Here is a 21,073-nt window from a genome sequence, read left to right on the forward strand (position 1 = left end):
TTTCCGTGAAAGCATCTCTTCCACTCGTGCCAGCTCTCAAGCAAAGTCTAACTTTACCGGCTTGTTGTTATTGTTACTGCTGGTGTCACCTGGCAACGATAAGCTGAAGGTTTTGGGTTTTTGCCAGCTTGTGTGGATGGCAATAAGATTAAACACTTTGAATCAATAGCTGCTTTTATTGTCAGGCGGCGTGGAGCTGACAGGGGAGACTGGACTGGGAGTAATTAGGGCCCTGGCAGCCGAAGCCCAGGACCCTAATTACAGTGGTTGGAAATCTGCCTTTCCATGTGTAGGCGGCTGCTGTCAAGTGACTGGCTTAATCAGTTTGTGAAGCCTCACATGAATTGACACTTTCCAATTAGCTCAGTGAGATAGAGTATTGTCCTTCATGCCAGAAATTGTGAGTTCAGGCCTGAACTGATGCAAAATGCACATTTCAATCTTCCTATTCTCCAGTTGTTGCTCAGAATTGCCTAAATTTGCCAGGCCCTGACCATTGCTACGCAGCAGCTATAATTACCAAATATAATCTCAGTAGAAATGCATGTGGGTGCAGGGCTGTGTGTTGGTGGTGGTGACAACATGACTAATAACAAAAAGCTGTATGTGTATCAGGATACACTTGCTTTGACAATATAAAGGTGTGTTTCCCGTGGGAAAATCACATCTTGAAGGGGCCATTCCAGTTCCTCTGCATGTTCAGAGATTCCTCTCCAGAAAGTTCCTCCCAAAGCGAGCGGTGGGCTGAAATCCCACCGCTCCACTGCCACATCATTCCTTCTCCCTTTCCTCCAGTCACTGGTTTCCATTCATTCCACCACGATATGAAAATGAACTTTCAGAGACTTCACACTTTCTTCACTCCGTCAGCATGCCAAGACCTGGCAGTTCAGCAGGTCACATTTTGATCTAAAGTTAATAATTTGTCTTGCATCTTGTTTCACATCAGGAAACACACACACGCGCGCACACACACACACACACACACACACACACACACACACACACACACACACACACACACATTTTCAGACAGTGCTGTGTTTGTTGATTACAGCAGCGCCATATGTGCAGTCAGCTGTGCTAGGAGGCTGAGTGAAAAAGCTCAGCAGGCTTCAGTATAAAGTCATTAGTATCAGGAAAACCCCTTTGTGCTGAATGCACACTTAACTGGGTCAGGGACAGCACTGTGGCTGCTCATCTCATCTCATCTTCAACCGCTTATCTGGAATCAGGAATCAGTTTCAGCAGGGGACCAGAAACGTCCCTTTCCCCTGCAACATCAACCAGCTCTGACTGGGGGATCCCGAGGTGCCCCAAGGCCAGTGTGGAGATAATCTCTCCACCTGGTCCTAGGCCTGCCCCGTGGCCTCCTCCCAGCTGGACGTGCCAGGCAAACCTCCCTTGGACGGCGCCCTGGTGGCATCCTTACCAGATGCCCGAACCACTCCAACTGGAGCAGTGGCTCTACTGTGGCTGCTGTTGTTTTTAATGGAAGGCTGCCCTCTGCTGGCTATACACTGTAAATGATTGCTGTAAATTTACAGCAGGATTCCAACAGCATTAGCCTGTTATTTTAAAATACACCACTTTACTGTTAATACACACACAAATCTGTCAATTTACCGTTTATTTATTTATTTATTTATTTTTACAGACCTACAATGTATTCCTAAAATACAGCACTTTACCGCTAATGAATCATCCAATGTCTAAACTACAGTATCATGCAGTATTTTTTTTTTTTTTTTTTAAATTTTGGGAAGGGCAATCCTCCTGAACAGCACATGTGAAGCTGGGACTGTTATTTTCCTCATCCATCCCCATCTTGCTAATTATCTGGTGAGTAGCCATTTTATCTCATCTATAAATTGGTGCAAAGTATATCAGTGATGTATCAAGTTTGTTTGCATTAGCCTACTGAGTAGGTGCACGTCATGACAGAAGGATTTAGCAGCTAGCTAGAATTTTGTATGATTGCCGAATAATTAGACAACACAAGAAACTCATAATCTAAATTAACCTATGGACATGTATTTTGCCAGTGAATTCATTAATAATGATGATGCCTTAATAGTGCCACTAAATAGTCTATGGAAGTCATTTCAACAGTTGAAGTAACACTAAGACTTCTGTTCACACTATTTATTGGTAATTTACCAGTGCAGATTATAGCCTAATCGTTGGATCAGAAATTTAGTGCTGCAGATTTTCTATGCTGTGATTTACCGCTTCTTCAAATCTGTGTACCGGAAAGTGTGGTTATGTTTTGAAAACTTATTATTACGTATGTAATCGCATTTTATTGTTAATTAGGCTATAGTTGTAATTAATGGAATAACGTGTCTCACAAGAATACGGTAGCAGAGCAACATCCGAGACTGAACGGCTTAAAGTGTTTTATTTTGGTAGCTGAACATGTTTGCCGTGTATTATATCTCGTGTTTAAAATGGTTGGTTTTTAGTTACAGCAGTTGAGTACCGTAATTTCTATTATTTTTATGTTTTATGTTGATAACTTAGAGTATATTCTTCTTCTTCTGTTCATCACATTACACAATTGACCGTTATTTTTTTCTTAAATACTGAAATAGGTAACTGTCAATAATATACTCAATATAGCCTACGCATCCATTTAACACTGACACCAAATCACATTTTTGGTTATTTTTTTGGTTTTGTTTGCACTTTTTTTGCACTAGTTTCATGCAAGGACATGTATTTTCATAGTTTATGAAAATAAAAAGTAAAGTGCAATAAGAAGCTGTGGATTTTTTTCTCTCACATTGTAATTATATGATGAAAAATCAGTGTTTTAACTCTGCTCTTGATTCACAAAGGACATTTTGTTGTGATTTATACTGTAGATTTTGTGAAGATTGACAATGTACATAGGTTAACTGTAAAATATTGTGAAAATAATTTTAAAAACAGTGCATGCTGCATTTTACATTGACAGTAGGCCTACAAAACTGTAAATCTTATTTTCTAACAGTGTAGGAGTAAATACACATCAGATTTCTCTTGCACAACATAGGAAGACTTTATAACCAGAGAGAGAGAGAGAGAGAGAGAGAGAGAGAGAGAGAGAGACCTCTGCCACTCACTCGAGGAGGATGAGACCCCTTCGGCCGGCGGGGTTAAAGTGTCAATTTTGAGACACCAGCGTAACGAGAGCAAAAATATAGCGAGAGCGGCAGCGTCGGGCCTGCCGGCCTCTCGTCGGCGGCGCTCAGCGTGGTCGAGTCACGGCCGGAAGGGGGCGCCGTTCGGTCGTGTTACGGCCGCAAAATCACATCACATAGAAAAGATTTCCTTAACGTTCAGACTCTTCTCCCTGGAAAACAGCAGCTCATGTTGGGATCCGAGGAAGCCTCAGGAACCCTGCTGGAATTTCAAAATGAAGTTAATTAAGAGGCTAGAAAAAAAAAAAAAAAAAGTGCAGGCGAACAGAATTTTGTGTCTGTTCTTCTCGTCTCACTGTGATCAACATAAAACATGAGGGAAAAAAATGAGAGTGCTTTTCGGATTGTACTCTATCTTATTGTTTAGGCTACTTTATCTTAATTTGTAGGCTATTTATTTATTTGTCTTATTTATTTATTCTTATTTGACTATATTTTTATCTTTCTTTCTTCCTTTATCCTAATTTTTTGTTATTTGTCGTATTTATATATTCTTATTTAAGTTTTCATTTATCTATTATTTATTTACACTCGGGTGCTTTCTGAGTGCATAACAGCCACTACCCATAGCTAAGTGTCCGTTTAAAAAAAAAGAAAAAAGTAAAGGACAGTTGAGAAAATAATATATATTTTTTAATTTTATAGCAGTTGCCCTCTGAGTGCATGACAGCCATGACTCCTTGTTAATATTCAATGGTTTAAATAAATAAATAAATAAATGAATAAATAAACACACACACACACACACACGTATATATATATATATATATATATATATATATATATATATAATGTAATATAATATATAATATTATAATATATTATATAATTTGTGTGTATATATATATATATATATATATATATATATAACAACTCTGGTTCCAACAAAGATTCACAGATGCTTCACAAATATAGGGTTACCATCAAAAGACAGGACCAATTTTTGTTCGTTACCGTAGTAACCATTAGCAGCCACAGTCACAGATTTAAAGAACAACATTCTCAGAATCAGAATCATCAGCCGAAGAAGAAACTAAAAAAAACTCATTTCTGAGGCGAACATTTATTTATATTAATTTGTATTGCCCAGAATCACAAATTACAAATTTGTCTCAAAGGGCTTTACAGGAAAATACAACATCCTCTGTTCTTGGACCCTCAGGGCCGGAGTGGGACTCATTTTCAACCCTGGAGTTTCATGCCTCAGACCGGCCCGCTTTACGCAACCTATTACTATTAAAATCAAAAAATATAATGGGTCACTAGTATCGTTTGGGCATAGAAAGTGGTTATATTGGAACTAATGCTTGCTTGTTCACACACTCTGTTACAACAGCTCACCTGTTCCTTCCATACTGACAGGAGCAATCCCCCCATCACTACTGGCTCCTGGCTCTGCTTCTGATACCAAATCACATTTTAAAAACTGTCATAATTCTCAGCACAAATCTCCCCTTTTTACAAAGCCTTCTGATCAATTCAGGTCAGTTTCATTAATGTAGTGCTGAATCATCTAATATCCCAGGGCACTTTTCATGTAGAGCAGATCTACACCATACTCTTCTTTATATTAATTCTAATAATATTCACTCAATGAGCAATCCTGCCTGCCCACTCTGGACTTGTGGGCTCATGCCAGGTGCTTAGTGCTGGATCTTGCTTCTGACTCTGAGGGGCTACAAGACAAAGTTTCCCAGTTATGTGGCGTCGCATCATACTATTATTTAAATTATATAACGCTATGTTATATGCCACAACGCCACACAATTCATTGACTTGATAATTAATTAACCTGAATGGTGGTTTGCAGGCAAAGTTCAACATCTTGCCTTACCCGTTTCATCGTCCTCATTTGTCGTTTCAAACCGAGAGCTCGTTTTAGTGAAAAAGTTGCCAATTTTAGCAGATTTGGCTGCGTTTGTTTCCAGAGCTTTCTCTTTTTAATTCTTGCCTTCTCTGCACCACCCTTGCTCTTTCTATTTCCATCTTTCTAACACCACTGGCCGAGTGCATGGACGTGATACGTCAGGGTGCGTCTGCAAAAAAAAAAAAAAAAAAAAAAGGCTGCCAGTGGAAGCGGAGGCGGCCCCGGGACAGCGGTAAGCAGCATACATGATCAACCCACTGCCATGACTGAACACCCCCAAAAAGTAAAAAATAAAAAAGTGAACACCGGCCCTTGCGACCCAAACATCAGACCGGCCCAGCGGGAATTGTCCCGGTCCTCCCGATTAGCCACTCGGGGCTTGCTCACACCACATGAGGCTCATCAACAAATATGAGTGGTTTCTCTTGGAGTCAAAGCAGCCAAACGTCGGATCTCTTGCAGACGGCAGGAAGCCGACGACCAAGTTTGTGAAGATGTCTAACCTCTGAGAGCTGAGATCGCAGGTGAATCAGCCGCCGAGGAGACGCTGGCTCTACCGGAGGAGACGCTGGCCGAGTACGAGCTGCAAAACTCTCGCCTGAAACTGAAGGTGGAGAGGCAGCAGAGGCTCCGGGACGCCATCTTGCTGCCGGAGGTGCGACTGCACAGAGGTTCGTAAGTTTTCAGTGTTGCCAGGTGTACGATAATTATCGTATTTGTATGATCAATAATCACCCAAAAGGCCAAATCTATGATAACTTGACCATTTCAAATTATTGCCTGCCGCAATTGTCTGCCGGAGAGTTTTTTTTCAATACCCTGAAGGCATCTAAGCCCATGTGACATGTTTCCAGCCAGTCAGGCTTTGCTGAGCGTGAGACACGAGTGACGTCTTTGCGTTTGTCTCAGAACAACGAGCATGATTGGCTGAATGGTCAGCTGCGCCCGGCCCACGTGACGCTCAAGGAAGTCGAGCGAGCGCGATTCAAAACAGAAGCAGAGTCGAGGAAAGAGTGTAGAAGAAGCAAGGGAGGAATATGAGTGCCGCTGAAGGGGACGGTGAGGAGGGACGAGCGGCGAGGAGGACGGCTTTGGAGCAGGGGAAACGTCAACATCATCGCCCACAAACATATCGCAAAGAGGGGGAAAGCCAGCGCATTTTTGCCGGACGGCTGAAACGTGTTGCAGGCGCTGACGGTAAAGCCTTCTGTCGTTGTTATTCATTTTATTATTTATTTGTTTTTGTTTTTTTGGACTATTGCAGAGTTACCTCTTTTTGATGCACATCTTGATGCGCCCCTGTGTGTGTTATGTACACATCATTTTATGTTATAACCTGGCAGCAGGCAGTTTGTAAGTATGTGTGGTCAGGACGTCGTAGTGGGGGGAAAAGCAGGACTGATTACGCATGGCCACAATGGGGGAGGGGGCCCTCGAAAGGCCTGAAATAAAAAGGTTTGCCTATTGGCCTACTATACAAAGGCCCAGTAAGATTTCTTTTCATGGGGCCCAAAATCCCTGGCGGCGCCCCTTTGTGTGTTGTGTACACATCATTTTATGTTATAACCCGGCAGCAGGCACGTTTTACCTTTGAATATGTGCTGTTTATGTCCATTCATTCAGTTAGTGTCATTTTTGACAACCCAACAGTAGGTGGCCTCCAGGCCTCATGACTTTGCTCATTAGTTCCCACATGTCATTTGTTTGTGGGGGACACATTAGTCTAACGCAACTGTGAATTGGGGCTGCTGATGTGGTGCCCTTAATCCATTCCGTACTGAGGCCACAAAGCCGCGAGTGCGTGCAGGACGCTATTAAACACTTGAGTGACTGTTTTTGACGATAGTGTGTAACTGGGCTTGTTATTTTGGTTATCACAGGTGTACGATAATTTCCCTCAAAATACGATAATTTTGAGTCTCTGGTACGATAATCCTACATTCCCCACCTGGCAACACTATAAGTTTTAAACGCCATTTTAATGTCACCGACTCACCTGGATCCTGACAGGCGAGGCTAACCGCCAGTTAAGATTCAAAAGAAAACACTGAGACAATCTGCAGCATCTGTGAGAGTGACTACGTTTACTTGCACACCATATTCCGGTTCGGGTGAATATTCCGGTTAAGGTTACTGCGCTGCGGCAACTGGAATATTCAGTTTACATGTTACTTGGCATGTTCCCGTGTTTCGGCCGACGTCTTCTTCTTCTTCTGTCGCTATTTGTTTTTTCTCCCATCGATATATTCCATGATATTTAAGTCTTTGATCAGCTGAAGGCAGACTGCAGACTCCTGGCTCTTGCCGCTTTTCGCCATGCTGTAGTGTGCGCCATGTCGTTCTCCCCGCTTGCAGCAGGGACCAAACGTCCATATACATTGGGGGGGACAAGTCCCCCCCCCCCCCCCCCCCCCCCCCCCAGTGTTCAGGCACTCCAAAAATGTCCCCCCCCCAATATTGCTGGAATATATTAGCAATTCAATAGCAAATTCAATATCTGCCAGTCATAGTAATAGTAGTAGCAATAGTTGTAATAATCGTAGTAGTACTACAGAATTTTCTGGATTAAAGTTTTAAAATTCAGAGAAAAAAACTCTGAGATTAAAGTGCCGTAACGTTTTTCTTTTTACGGACAATTTTAGAAGACAAATTGTTTTACCTTCTTGACAGTTTCGGCGTGAATCTTCCGCCTTCATCAGCTGGTGTTACGGAGGCGTGACCTGTCTGTCAAATTTGACAGACAGGTCAAAGAAAATGCAAAAAGAAGAAATGGGAGTTAGACAAAAAAAAAAAAAAAAAAAATTGAGTAAGCAATTTATTGCAAACAACCATTAAACTGAAATAGGCTGTTCATCAGCTGATCAAAAGTTTAAGACCACAGCCTTTAAAAGCCCAAATCTTCGCACAAATGTGGATTCAGTGTCATTTTCTGTCAGGTATCCACACTGTCATGACCTCCTGATGCATTTTGAAGCTCTACTTAGAACCTTCTTAAGATCCAACAGTGCAAAATGTAAATTCTTGCAATTTCTCAACTGGTCTTAAAATTTTGACCAGGAGTGTATATTCTAGGGGTTGATTGGACTCAGGTGTTGCTGGTTTGCAGAAGCAAACAGTTTTAGACCGTGACCGTGGCATCATCGTTTTGTTATTTTTTTCTATACTGGTAAATAGGCAATCTGGTGAAGGTGTATGTTTGGCCCCGTTTTTTATTTTTATTTGGAAACCACTGAACTAACACACTGTAAGTAAATAAATCATAGCTGTTGTTATTGAACTGAAATCAGTGGACTGGACATTTCTGTCATCTGGTAACGCGTCAAAACAATCCATCAGCAACCGTAGTGATCTATTTTGATAGGCAAAGGGGTCACTACATAGATTATTCTGAATTTTACAGGGAGGTGATGGAAAGAAGCCAGAACAGGGGTGATGTGGGACCTGCAGCTTGTTCTAGTAAATAATCTGCACCAACTGTAAATTATTTAAAGCGGCTTGACTGAGGCTCGTGTGTAGAGGGAATTACAATAATCTAGACAGGACTATATCAAAGTGTGAATCAGAAGTTCAAGGTCTGTAGAAGACAAGCTATTATTGCGATGTTTCTCATTTAAAGAAAACACTGGCCGAGCCTTGAGACATTAAGACATGAACTGGTCAAAGATGATGCCGAGATTCTCAGCGGCAGGTTTGATGTTAGAGTGAAGTCGGCCAATAAACTCATCAACTGAGGCAGTGGGGTTATCAGGACCATGTATCAGGACCATGTAAAACATGGTCCTTTTATTGGGGCTCAGGTGGAGGAAGTTACGGGACATCCGATCTTTGGTCGCCAAGCAATCATGGAGGGAACTGGAATTTGCCGAGAATAAGAAACAACCTATTTCTCACCTAATTACAAAACAAACAAACAAAAAACAAGAAAAGCAAGTGTTGATTGCCACCATATATGTTTTTCACAAAAGCTGGAGTAGGGGTTATGCTGACAGGCTCGGGTCAGCTTCCAAGCATAATTATGTGTGTCTGTGTGTTTTTTCCAGTAGTGTGTAAAGAGGAGGTTCCCCCTGAGCAGCTTCAGCAGACCCCCAGACTGGAGCCAGAGCCCCAAAACATTAAGGAGGAACAGGAGGAACTCTGGACCAGTCAGCAGGGAGAGCAGCCTCAGGATATCACCAAGCTGCCGTTCATTGCTGTCCCTGTGAAGAGTGAGGATGATGAAGAGGGAGCTCAGTGGGGCAGAGACGCCCGCTGCTCCACTGGACAGATGGAACCAGAAGATGGTGGAGAGGAACGAGCCAGGAACGCAGAACTCTCCTCTGAGGCTGAGACTGATGACAGTGATGACTGGGACGAGACCAGAGAAGCTCAGTCCGGTTCAAACCCACCGAGTGACGTCCCTCTCAGTCCTGACAGTCCTGATGTGGGAGAGAAACCAGCTTCCTGCTCCAAGACCAAGACCACAGGAAAGAGTACATTCCCCTGCTCACTCTGTGGTAAAGGGTTTGCACAGAAAGCAGACCTCAAGAGACACATGAGAATCCACACAGGAGAGAAACCGTTCAACTGCTCCCTCTGTGGTACAGCGTTTGCACAGAAAAGAACCCTCAAGATACACATGAGTATCCACACTGGAGAGAAACCGTTCCCCTGCTCACTCTGTGGTACAGCGTTTACCCAGAAAGGAACCCTCAAGATACACATGAGAATCCACACTGGAGAGAAACCGTTCCCCTGCTCAGTCTGTGGTACAGCGTTTACACAGAAAAGAAGCCTCAAGCTACACATGAGAATCCACACCGGAGAGAAGCCGTTCAACTGTTCAGTCTGTGGTACAGCGTTTACCCAGAAAGGAACCCTCAAGGTACACATGAGAATCCACACTGGAGAGAAACCGTTCCCCTGCTCCCTCTGTGGTAAAGGGTTTACAAAGAAAGGAGACCTCAAGCAACACATGAGAATCCACACTGGAGAGAAACCATTCGTCTGCTCCTTCTGTGGGAGAGGTTTCACACACAAAGGAAACCTCAACAAACACATGAGAATCCACGTTGGGGAGAAACCATTTGTCTGCTCCGTCTGTGATAAAGGGTTTGCTGATAAAGGAAACCTCAACCAACACATGAGAACCCACGCTGGAGAGAACCTGTAGAAACGCAATCCTGTGTGTGTGTGTGTGTGGGAGAAGCTTCATTGAGCATCAGACAAATGTAAGCAAACACAAGTGTGTCAGTGGAGCAGCAGCAGGAGATGCGTCAGAGTCAGTGCTTATGTTAGAGATGCAGCACATCCCAACACATTTTGTTACATATCTTGTGTTAACCCTTATACCATGTTTTAAATACCATCCACTCACCCTGTAAGGACTCATTGGGTCCTTGTGATGGTTGAAGTCATAACTTTTTAATGGTTTTATCTTTTAAGATTTTTTTGTTGGTGTTGTTATTTAACTTCTCTGCCACCATGACTGTTATAATTATAAACATAAAATTAGTTAATTAACCCTTTACAGGCCGGTTTCTCTGATGTACCACTCATTTTAAACAAATAAACAGCCCAAAAATGAAATATTCTCTTAGTAGAGTGAGATTTTTTTTTTATCATTACAACTGTCTGAGGTCAGGCACTGTTTATGGTGCCTGTCAGTTTATTGTCAGTTTTTATATATTTTTACTTTTCTGTAATGTTAGATAAGTTTAAAAAATACCTTTCACCCTGTTATGGACTTGCTGAGTCCTCTGGATAAAAGCAGCGGTAAATCAAAGAACTGTGCAGCACACTAAGAGGAACATGGATCCTACACAGGCTCTTGATTATTTATTGGAGCTAGAGAAGTTGGAGCATCAACGTACTGCAGGTACCCAGCTCCCCGCATCCTCATCCTCCACCTCTGCCTCCACAACCACCTCAGACCCGGACAAAGGAGGGGAAGAAATCCCAGAGTCTTCATCCAATAGTTCAGTGAGCAGCGACTCGCTGGCAGGGGATGAGGACTGGGCGTCGCCACTCCAAACTGAGAAGGAGAGCAGCTCCAGTGGCAGTGATGATGATCAACCTGGGCCATGCTGGGAGGGGAGGAGAGAGTCCTTTCAAGTCATCTGTCTCAAGTCTAAGTTAAGTCACATGAAGATCAAGTCAAAGTCAAGTTGAGTCTTTTATCAGTGTTAGCCAAGCAAGTCTCAAGTCCTCAAATTTGCGACTCGAGTCCCCCACCTCTGCCTGGTACCCTGACAACACCACAACGTTTCCATATGTGCCAAGGAGGATGCCCAAGCCAGGGATGACAACTTTTGCCATCAGCAGAATCTCCGACATTCCCAGTTGCTTTGCCCTTTTTATCACAGAGGAAATCTTGGAGCTCGTCCTGGAGACTACAAACCTGGAAAGGCATCACAAACCAGGCTGCCGAGGCTGGAAGGAGGTAGATATGCCAGAGCTAAAGGCCTTCCTGGGGCTTCTTCTCCTGGTGGGTGTGTACCACTCCCGACGGGAGGCAACACAAAGCCTTTGGGAAGCACAAACTGGGCGTCCCGTCTTTGCAGCCACGGTGAGCCGGGAAAGGTTCGAGGAAATCTCCGGGAGGCTTCGGTTTAATAACCGGGCCACCCGCACTCACCGCTGCTGTAAGCAGGGAGTGTTTTGCCCGATAGTCGAGAGGTGGTCTGAACAGCTGCCTTGCATGTGGGTCCCAGAACAGACCTTGACTGTGGATGAGCAACTCGTCCCATTCAAAGGTTGTTGTTCCTTCAGGGTGTACATGCCCAAAAAGCCAGGAAGGTAACACTAATAATAATTATACCCTTCTTTGTTCTATTGTTGTTTTATCTGCGTCTTGTAAGGCGACACTGAGTGCTTTGAAAGGTGCCCTAAATAAAATGCATTATTATTATTGTTGTTGTTGTTGTTGTTGTTGCTGTTGTAGTTTATGTGGCAAGGAAAGTAATGATATGTAAGCAGCCTATTGCATGTGATAACATGATCATGATTTGATTCAGGAAAATAGGAATTATGATTCAAGATTCTGTATGTCATAAACCACACTTATACAGTAACAGTAAAATTAGATTGTCAGCAATAAATAGCAATAGCATTTTCATACATAGCATTCCAATAATTTCAAAAAAACATTATAGTAGATAGCATTAAAATACATACCACATAGGCTAAATATATTTTTCCGATTGAACATTTTCGTCCTCTCTGTATGTTGACACAACCTGTCTGTAGGCCTGATGACGTAACACAAGAGTTTCTCCATTTGTCTGTCTATCTTTCTATGTATCTAGGTATGGACTAAAGATGTGGCTGTTGTGTGACTCAGTCACTTCCTTGCAGAGGAGCCAGAGAGGGCCCAAGGCCAGCAGGTGGTGCTGGGCCTTGTAGAGAAGTTGTCCAAAGTGTTGAGCTGGGAGAAGCCCTCCTCCGGCGGGCTCCTTGGCACCATGAGGAGAAATAAACCCGAGCTCCCCCCAGCCCTGAAGCAGCTCCGCCTGAGGAACATCCACTCCTCTATCTTTCGCTTCACCAAGTCTGCCACTGCCGTCAGCTACGTGGCAAAGAGGAACAAGCTGGTGATATTGCTCAGCAATCGACACCGGCAGGCAGCGGTAGCAGAAGAACCTCCCCACAAACCCCAGATGATCCCTGATTACAACTCCACCAAAGGTGGAGTTGTAATCAAGAGTCATGGATCAGGTATGTGCAGACTTTAATTACTCAGGAGGCTGTTTCTTGCATTCATATTGTGATAGGATTTTGATGTACTGAAAAAGGAAAGAGCATGTATTTATTGTATTCCTTTTGTTTTCTTCTTCCTCTGTCCACTCAGCTGACTGGATCATATAGCTGCCGCTGCAGGTCCAGCCGTTGGCCCAAGACCATATTTTATAACATCTTGGACATATCAGCACTGAATGCATATGTCCTGAGGGAGGAGGTGCAGCCTACTTATAAAAATGGTGTGGCCTACAAGCGCAGGATCTTCTTGCAAGAGCTCGGGATGGCTCTGGTTTCACCCCACCTGTCCCAAAGGCAAAGGCTCCCACGGGACCCGGGCTCGGCTGAGGTGGTGGTTGCCCTTCGCAGGGCCAGCCAAGGAACCATCCAGCCAGCAGCATCCAGGAGGCTGGGAACCAGGCAGGTACTTTCCCAGGTAGCGTCCAACACAGCCAGCCACCTGCCACCAGCTACCAGCCAACCCAGGGAGAGGAAGAGGAGGCAGCCCGGTCGGCGATTGTGTGCTCTGTGCACTGGTGCAAAGAGGGGAAAGGTGGACACAGAAACCGTCCTGTAAAGGGTTAATTAATTCATTTTATTGTTTTAATTTAACAGCCATGGTTGGAGAGAAGTTAAATAACATACCAAAAAAGGAAGTAACATGGAAGGGCGCAAGGCAGTAATTTCGCCTAGAGTGAAATCAGAGTGGAAGCTGTGCTGCTGCAAAGGGACCAACTCCATATTAAAGGCCCCATGCTGTCCACTTTTCCAGGGTTTTATTTGAACTGCTGATACCCCTGCAAGAAGTTGTGGTTTTGAGTACCTGTGGTCTGCCACATAGAGTTTCACAGTAAGCATGTGCCGATATGAAAAAAATTAAACTGGTTCGATATTGAATTACAGTTTTTCTCAGTTGCTAAAACACTAAACTCCATTCTCTGAACCAAATTCTCAGCGGCCTAAACTAATTTTTCCGATCAAACACTGGGCCAAACCTTAAACACTGTTCAGGAACTTAGACACAATTTGCAAAACTCATCCGCTCTTTTTTTGCTAAACCTTAAATACATTCTCAGTCACTAAGCACATTTCACACTGTCATACACATGTTGCAAAATTGTAAACAGTGACAGCTAAATGTGAACACAACTCCAACACAGCTGTCACCTTTTACACACAACTCAAAACTGAACACACATTTGTAATGATGTGATCAGACCAACTGGGCAGGATAAAAGTCAGTTCAGAGTGCACAGGTGGCACATGTGCATCCATCTACAGTAGACAGAAACATACAGAGAGGATGAGGAGGAAGAGTACATATGAGAGGTGGTGGATGAGGAAGAAGGGGGTGAGGAAGAGGCCAAGAACTATCATCACTGATGAAATTTTGGCAACTATTGTACACCATGTCCTTGTTCATGGGATGACAATGAGGGAAGTAGGACAAAGAGTCCAACCCAGTTGGAGTAAATATTGCCTGTGACATGGATGAAGTCCTCTGGCCAGCCCCCCAACAAAGACATGATGTTGGACAATGAATCTCAGTGACTTTGTGCAGTAACGTGCTTTTCATTTAGTTTTATTTTTTTGTTTTGAAAGTGCTGAATGTAGTCTAGATATTGCTTTGACTATATGATTTTGCTAAATGCATTTACAATAAACATTTTCTGCTAACTAAATGTCCTGGTTGCTGTGTCCTAAATTATTTGATGTAGTGTCTGACAAATGCTTTGAGGTGACTATATTTTTACCTGCTGTGTTTATGACCTGAACACATTGTTTGGTTTTGAACACAGGAGAACTGGTTTTGAGGTGATAGTTTGATTTTGATAGAAAAGTCTGGGGTTTTGTGAATGTGGTTTGAGTTTTTGGATTGGTGTTTAAGGTTATGAGAAAATGGGTGGAGGTTTCAAGAAATGTGTTTTAGCAATCTGGAAAAACTGTAAAAACCGAATCAAACCGTAATACCGGTTTTGACCACTTGGGGTCGCACTTGCGTCTTTTTTCCATTTTATTTTTCCTATGTGGCTGTTGTTGACCCATGCTACAGTATGTTACATAAATTAGCGACATCATTTGGACAACAGAATGACAGTCACACATTTGTCTTTATTTATCAATCCTCACACAAATTAAATAACTTAAAAAATCAAATATAACAATAGATCGGCAGGCCTAGCCTACTTGTTCTCAGTGAGTGCAAATGAACATGAAAATAAACTGTAAACATCCTCAAATAATAACTATACAATATAATAAAATACAAAGATGCAGGGGCATTATTGGGGGGGACAATAAACAGCAAAATTTCAGAGAGTAATTGTTGGGGGAGGACATGAAAAAACTGCTGTCTGGCACATCTGTACCTCCCTCTTTCTCTCCTTCGCTCCTTTGAAATTTGCCATACAGTGTTGACCCCTCAGCATATTCATATGTTTTAAATAATGGTATTAAAAGCAATAATCCTGTAACCAAATGTCTTTGTTCACTGTTCTATTTCCACGACAGTCCATCAAAGTAGCTTTACAAGCACTAGAAACTCAAAATAAGCTCTAAAATAATAAATAAGCTCTAAAACTAGAGGAAATACCTTGAATAATCCAACTACATCAAACTATTCTTCATAAAACATATTTATTGTAGTGTCAACAAAAAACAAAGCAAGATAGCTCCTGCAGGTGGAGTGTGGAGGTGGACCAGGACGTCTTTGTCCATATGATGTACTTTAACTCTGTTGTGGCCCTCTGGAGATTTTTAGCTCTCTGGGGTGTGTGTGTGTGTGTGTGTGTGTGTGTGTGTGTGTGTGTGTGTGCATGTTCGTGTGTGTGTGTGATGTGAGACCGCCCTTTCTTGGCGATCTTGTTTTTTTTTTTTGTCCTGCATCCGAGTGCGATCTCTGCGTTCACACACACCCAAACAAACCAAACTTTGACGTGAATCGCTCAAATTCACCTGTTTTGCAGAAATATACAACTGTTAGACCAGTAATTTTAGGCCAAAACTGGGGTCAACCTAGGACAAATTGCAAGAAAAGCAAAAAAGGGCGTTTTTTGGTATTATATGGTCATTTATAGGTGATTTTCAAAACATTCCACCAATGGGATTCTTTGGGACTTTTTTCCCCTCACTCAGGATACAAAGTCAGTTTAGTTTGCTTCTCAGTAAAATGGGAGTGCTTTTTGAATTGGATCAATTTTTTTTCTTTTTTCTTTTTTCTTTTTTTTAGCAGTTGCCCTTCTGAGCACATAACAGCCACGACTCGTAGTTAAGATTCAGTGTTTATAAAAACAAAAACAAAACAAAAAAAAACTAAAACTAATAAATCTGGTTCCAACCAAGATTCACAGAAGCTTCACAAATATAGTGCTACCATCAAAAGACAGGACCAGTTGTTGTTAGTTACCATACTAACCATTAGCAGCCAGAATCACAGATTTGAAGAACAACATTCTCAGAATCAGAATCATCAGCTGAGGAAGAAAATAAACAAAAACTCATTTCTGAGGCGAATATCTGAGTGGTTTCTCTTGGAGTCAAACGAGCAAAACGTTGGATATCAAGTTTGTGAAGATGTCTGAACTCTGCGAGCTGAGATCGCAGGTGATGCGGCGACAAACTGCAGCCGCCGAGGAGACGCTGGCTCTGCTGGAGGAGACGCTGGCCGAGTACGAGCTGAAAAACTCTCGCCTGAAACTGAAGGTGGAGAGGCAGCAGAGGCTCCTGGACGCCATCTTGCTGCCGGAGGTGCGACTGCACAGAGGTTCGTAAGTTTTAAACGCCATTTTCACATCAGCGACTCACCTGGACCCTGACAGGAGAGGCTAACCGCCAGTTAAGATTCAAAAGAAAACACTGAGACAATCTGCAGCATCTGTGAGATAATGATATCAATATGAATGCATGATAATAACAACTATTGATATCAATATTAATGCATGATAATGACAACTCTAAACAACTCTAAATGACCAACTTCACAGGCTAATATCATGTTAGCGGGTCTGTTCAGCCACAACTTTCAGATCATTTTAAAAACAAGCCGTTAATAGAGCAATTTCCATATTTTTTTTAAGTTAAAGTGGCTGCTGTGGATCACACAGGCCTCTGTACAACGCAGTACCAGGGTCACTGCAGGGGGAGCAGGGCGACATTCTGAAACAGAAAACTCTGAATTTTCTAGACAACTAGTACTAGTACTACTAACAGTAGTTATAGTAATAGTGGCAGTAGTATATAAGTAGATGTAATACTAGTAATACTTGTTACAGTAGTGGTAATAGTAGTAGCAGTAATACCAGCAGTAGTAGTAGTAGTTTTAGTAGTAATGGTAGTATATAAATTGTTGTAGTTGTAGGGATAGTGGTGGTACTGGTACTAGCAGTCATAGTAGTAGTAGTAGTATATTAGTAGTAGTACTTGTAGTAGTAGTAGTAGTAGTAGCAATGGTAGTAGTAGTAGTCATAGTAGCAATAGTAGTAGTAGTAGTAGTACTAACAGTAGTAAGAGTAATAGTGGTAGTAGTATATTAGTAGATGTAGTAGTAGTAATAGTTGTAATAGTAGTGGTAATAGTGGTAGCAGTAATAGTAGTAGTGGTAGTTTTAGTAGTCATAGTAGTATTAGTATATTAGTAGAAGTAGTTTTAGCAGTAGTAGTAGCAACAGTAGTAGTAGTAGTGGTAGTATATTAAAGTATATATATATATACTACTTCTAACAACCACTATGTTATAGTGGTTGTTAGAAGTAGTAATAGTAGTATATTAATATTTGTAGTTGCAGTGGTAGTACTAGAACGAGATGATGTGGGACCTGCAGCTCGTTCTAGTAAATAATCTGAACCAACTATAAAATATTTAAAGTGGCTTGACTGAGGCTCGTGTGTAGAGGGAATTACAATAATCTAGACAGGATTAAATCAAAGTGTGAATCAGAAGTTCAACGTCTGTAGAAGACAAGCTATTTCGGCTATGTTTCTCATTTAAAGAAAACACTGTCCGAGCTTCGAGACATGAAGACATGAACTGGTCAAAGATGACACCGAGATTCTCAGCGGCAGGTTTGATGTTAGAGTGAAGTCGGCCAATAAACTCATCAACTGAGGGCGTGAGGTTATCAGGACCATGTAAAACAAAGTTTTTATTGGGGCTCAGGTGGAGAAAGTTACGCAACATCCGATATTTGGTCACCAAGCAATCATGGAGGGAACTGGAATTAGCCGAGAATAAGAAACAACCTATTTCTCACCTAATTACAAAACAAACAAAAAACAAACAAAAAAAGCAAGTGTTGATTGTCACAATATCTGTTTTTGGCAGAGCTTACAAAAGCCTTAGCAGGGGTTATGCTGACATGAAGTGATGCCGACAGGCTCGGGTCAGCTTCCAAGCATAATTGTGTCTGTGTGTTTTTTCCAGTAGTGTGTAAGGAGGAGGTTCCCCCTGAGCAGCGGGAGCGGACCCCCAGTCTGGAGCCAGAGCCCCAAAACATAAAAGAGGAAGAGGAGGAACTCTGGACCAGTCAGCAGGGAGAGCAGCCTCAGGATATCACCAAGCTGCCGTTCACTGCTGTTCCTGTGAAGAGTGAGGATGATGAAGAGGAAGCTCAGGGGAGCCGCCGCTCCACTGGACAGATGGAAGCAGAAGATGGTGAAGAGGAAGGAGCCAGGAACGCAGAACCCTCCTCTGAGGCTGAGACTGAGGACAGTGATGACTGGGATGAGAGCACAGAAGCTCAGTCCGGTTCAAACCCACCGAGTGACGTCCCTCTCAGTCATGACAGTCCTGATGTGGGAGAGAAACCAGCTTCCTGCTCCAAGACCAAGAACACAGGAAAGAGTACATTCCCCTGCTCACTCTGTGGTAAAGGGTTTGCAAAGAAAGGAAACCTCAAGAGACACATGAGAATCCACACAGGAGAGAAACCGTTCCCCTGCTCACTCTGTGGTACAGCGTTTACACAGAAAGGAGACCTCAAGCAACACATGAGAATCCACACTGGAGAGAAACCGTTCAACTGCTCCCTCTGTGGTACAGCGTTTACACAGAAAGGAGACCTCAAGCAACACATGAGAATCCACACTGGAGAGAAACCGTTCAACTGCTCCCTCTGTGGTAAAGGGTTTGCAAAGAAAGGAGACCTCAAGAGACACATGAGAATCCACACTGGAGAGAAACCATTCGTCTGCTCCTTCTGTGGGAGAGGTTTTACACATAAAGGAAACCTCAAGAGACACATGAGAACCCACGCTGGAGAGAAGCTGTAGAGACGCAGTCCTGTGTGTATGTGTGTGTGTGTGTGTGTGAAAGAAGCTTCATCGAGCATCATACAAATGTAAGCAAACACAAGTGTGTCAGTGAGAGCAGCAGCATTAGTTGCTTCAGAGTCAGTGCTGATGTTAGAGATGCAGCACATCCCAACACATTTTGTTTCATATCTTATGTTAATACAGAGTAAATTAGAGTTCCAGCAAAGTGTTTACTGTAATGAATGCCTGTTTACTGAATAAACTGTTTGACGTGCAAATGCAGACAGTCACTTACTGGTTGCGGAGTAGACGTTAGTCCAGACAATGTGGGGACAGCAGCATCCTTTACAAAATTTCTTTGTGAAACAGACATTGTATTGTGTTGTGTTGATAAAACAGTCGGCGCTGAAATGAGCCGAACAGACGAGCAAATTTGGGCTAAAATCCTGAGGGACCCGCAAAAAAATGACCATCAGCCGCTGGTCTGTTTTGGAAGAGTGTGCAGAGAAACATGAGTCTCCTTGCATCCGTCTGTGGCGCAGCAACATTTCTTCATCATGTGTCTAACTTGTTAGCGGGCTGGCTAGTTTAAGTGGGCGGAGTCGCTGTATGTGTGACATCACAAAAATGGGGGAAGTGCTGTCCGCACATTTTAAAGGGAGAGTTTCAAAAAACAGGCTGTGTGCATTTCTCCATTTATCACAGGTTTAATGCATAGGACAGTATTTATGTGGCTAGATAGATAGATAGATAGATAGATAGATAGATAGATAGGCGTTTGGGTCATTCCCGTTAACACACATGACCCAAACCCATCACCTCGATTGAGGTGTCTTTAAAATTAATGCTTTGGACTTGTTGTTTCAATGTATATTGCGCAGTGAGGTCTGTGGCTGGGTAGGCAGGATCAGCCAGAACTTAAATCGCATAGTACATGAAATAAATATGCAAAAATATATACTAGGTAGAACTCAGTATTTAAACCACTGCAAAGTCAATCAAGTTGCAGCTGTCAAAAATGTAGTTATTGACATTGGCGGATTATAGCAAGCACACAATTACTGCCAATTAATTATGGAGACATACATCCACCTGCATTTCTGCAGGATTTACAGCCCAGGAGCTCCCAAAGACAAGATCACAATTAAAGCTGCAAGCAGCGTTGGACGGGCCCTCGCACCCGTGCCGCCTTGTGCCCACTTGTGCCCGGTGGCTGTGGCATTAAGCACACACACACACACACACATACACAAACACAGAGTTGTTACTGCTCCTTCCCATTGAGTGTGCATTGGGAGAAGGCTGCAGGCAGCTACTGTGAGTCAGAGGAGTGGAGGAGGGGAGGGAGAACAGTGCAGAGCAGAGAATCCGGAGTCCCACCTGTTAAACTAGTCTTCACCGCGGCCACACACTTTTTTCAATCCACACCATGATATATAGTTTTGTAGGAATTTTGGTCCTCTTTCCATCGGCATAGGTTGGAAAGCTGTCAGACTTTTACTTTAGTCAGCAGGGGCCTAATTAGCCCCTAGCATGCTGCGTTATTCCCACCAGGGTCCATGGGAAAAAGTGGAGGCGCTGGTTGTGGACACTGACTTTGCGGCCTTCTAAAATCTAAACCGTTCGAAATGTTACTTAACCTTGAAGAACTTTTGTTCAGCACTGTGTCCTCTGTCATCTATTCAGATTTCAAGCCGATAAAATTAACGCCCTGGGAGTTTATAGAGTTTATGCAAAGCTCAAATTTGGGCGAAAACGTGACTTTCAAATGCAAATTGTGGACTTCCTGTTGGTTTTAGGTGGGGGGCACGAGCACGAAAAATGTCGGGCTTGATGAGATCTACGTTTCAGCGCTGGTTTGGTCTTTCTATGACATTCCTGTGGGCCGCAGCGGCTGCCTTTGCATCCCTAGGTGGCGCTACCGAGCCCATTTTTGCACCGGGGGGTTCCGATTTTTGATTTTATCGAATTTTTCGCCAGACCTGGTGTACGTGCCAAATTTGGTGAGTTTTTGAGCATGTTTAGGGGGTCAAATTAAGCCTCAAAGAGACGTAATAATA

The 21,073-nt window shown here is 42.9% G+C and overlaps 2 protein-coding genes across 2 annotated transcripts; both read left to right on the plus strand.

The window, feature by feature from the left end:
* The first annotated feature begins 6,066 nt into the window (after nucleotides 1-6,066).
* On the plus strand, nucleotides 6,067-10,597 carry LOC115357740 (zinc finger protein 32-like). Its single transcript, XM_030049388.1, has 2 exons — nucleotides 6,067-6,249; nucleotides 9,093-10,597. The coding sequence occupies exons 1-2, from the start codon at nucleotides 6,090-6,092 to the stop codon at nucleotides 10,199-10,201; spliced, it is 1,269 nt and encodes a 422-aa protein (XP_029905248.1). The 5' UTR covers nucleotides 6,067-6,089; the 3' UTR covers nucleotides 10,202-10,597.
* A 216-nt stretch (nucleotides 10,598-10,813) lies between these two features.
* On the plus strand, nucleotides 10,814-12,470 carry LOC115357744 (piggyBac transposable element-derived protein 4-like). The gene is made up of 2 exons (XM_030049395.1): nucleotides 10,814-11,826; nucleotides 12,336-12,470. Exons 1-2 carry the CDS (start codon nucleotides 11,315-11,317, stop codon nucleotides 12,430-12,432), a joined length of 609 nt encoding a protein of 202 aa, XP_029905255.1. The 5' UTR covers nucleotides 10,814-11,314; the 3' UTR covers nucleotides 12,433-12,470.
* Nucleotides 12,471-21,073: the final 8,603 nt, after the last annotated feature.

Source organism: Myripristis murdjan, chromosome 4 (assembly GCF_902150065.1).
Source record: "Myripristis murdjan chromosome 4, fMyrMur1.1, whole genome shotgun sequence".
NCBI lineage: Eukaryota > Metazoa > Chordata > Actinopteri > Holocentriformes > Holocentridae > Myripristis > Myripristis murdjan.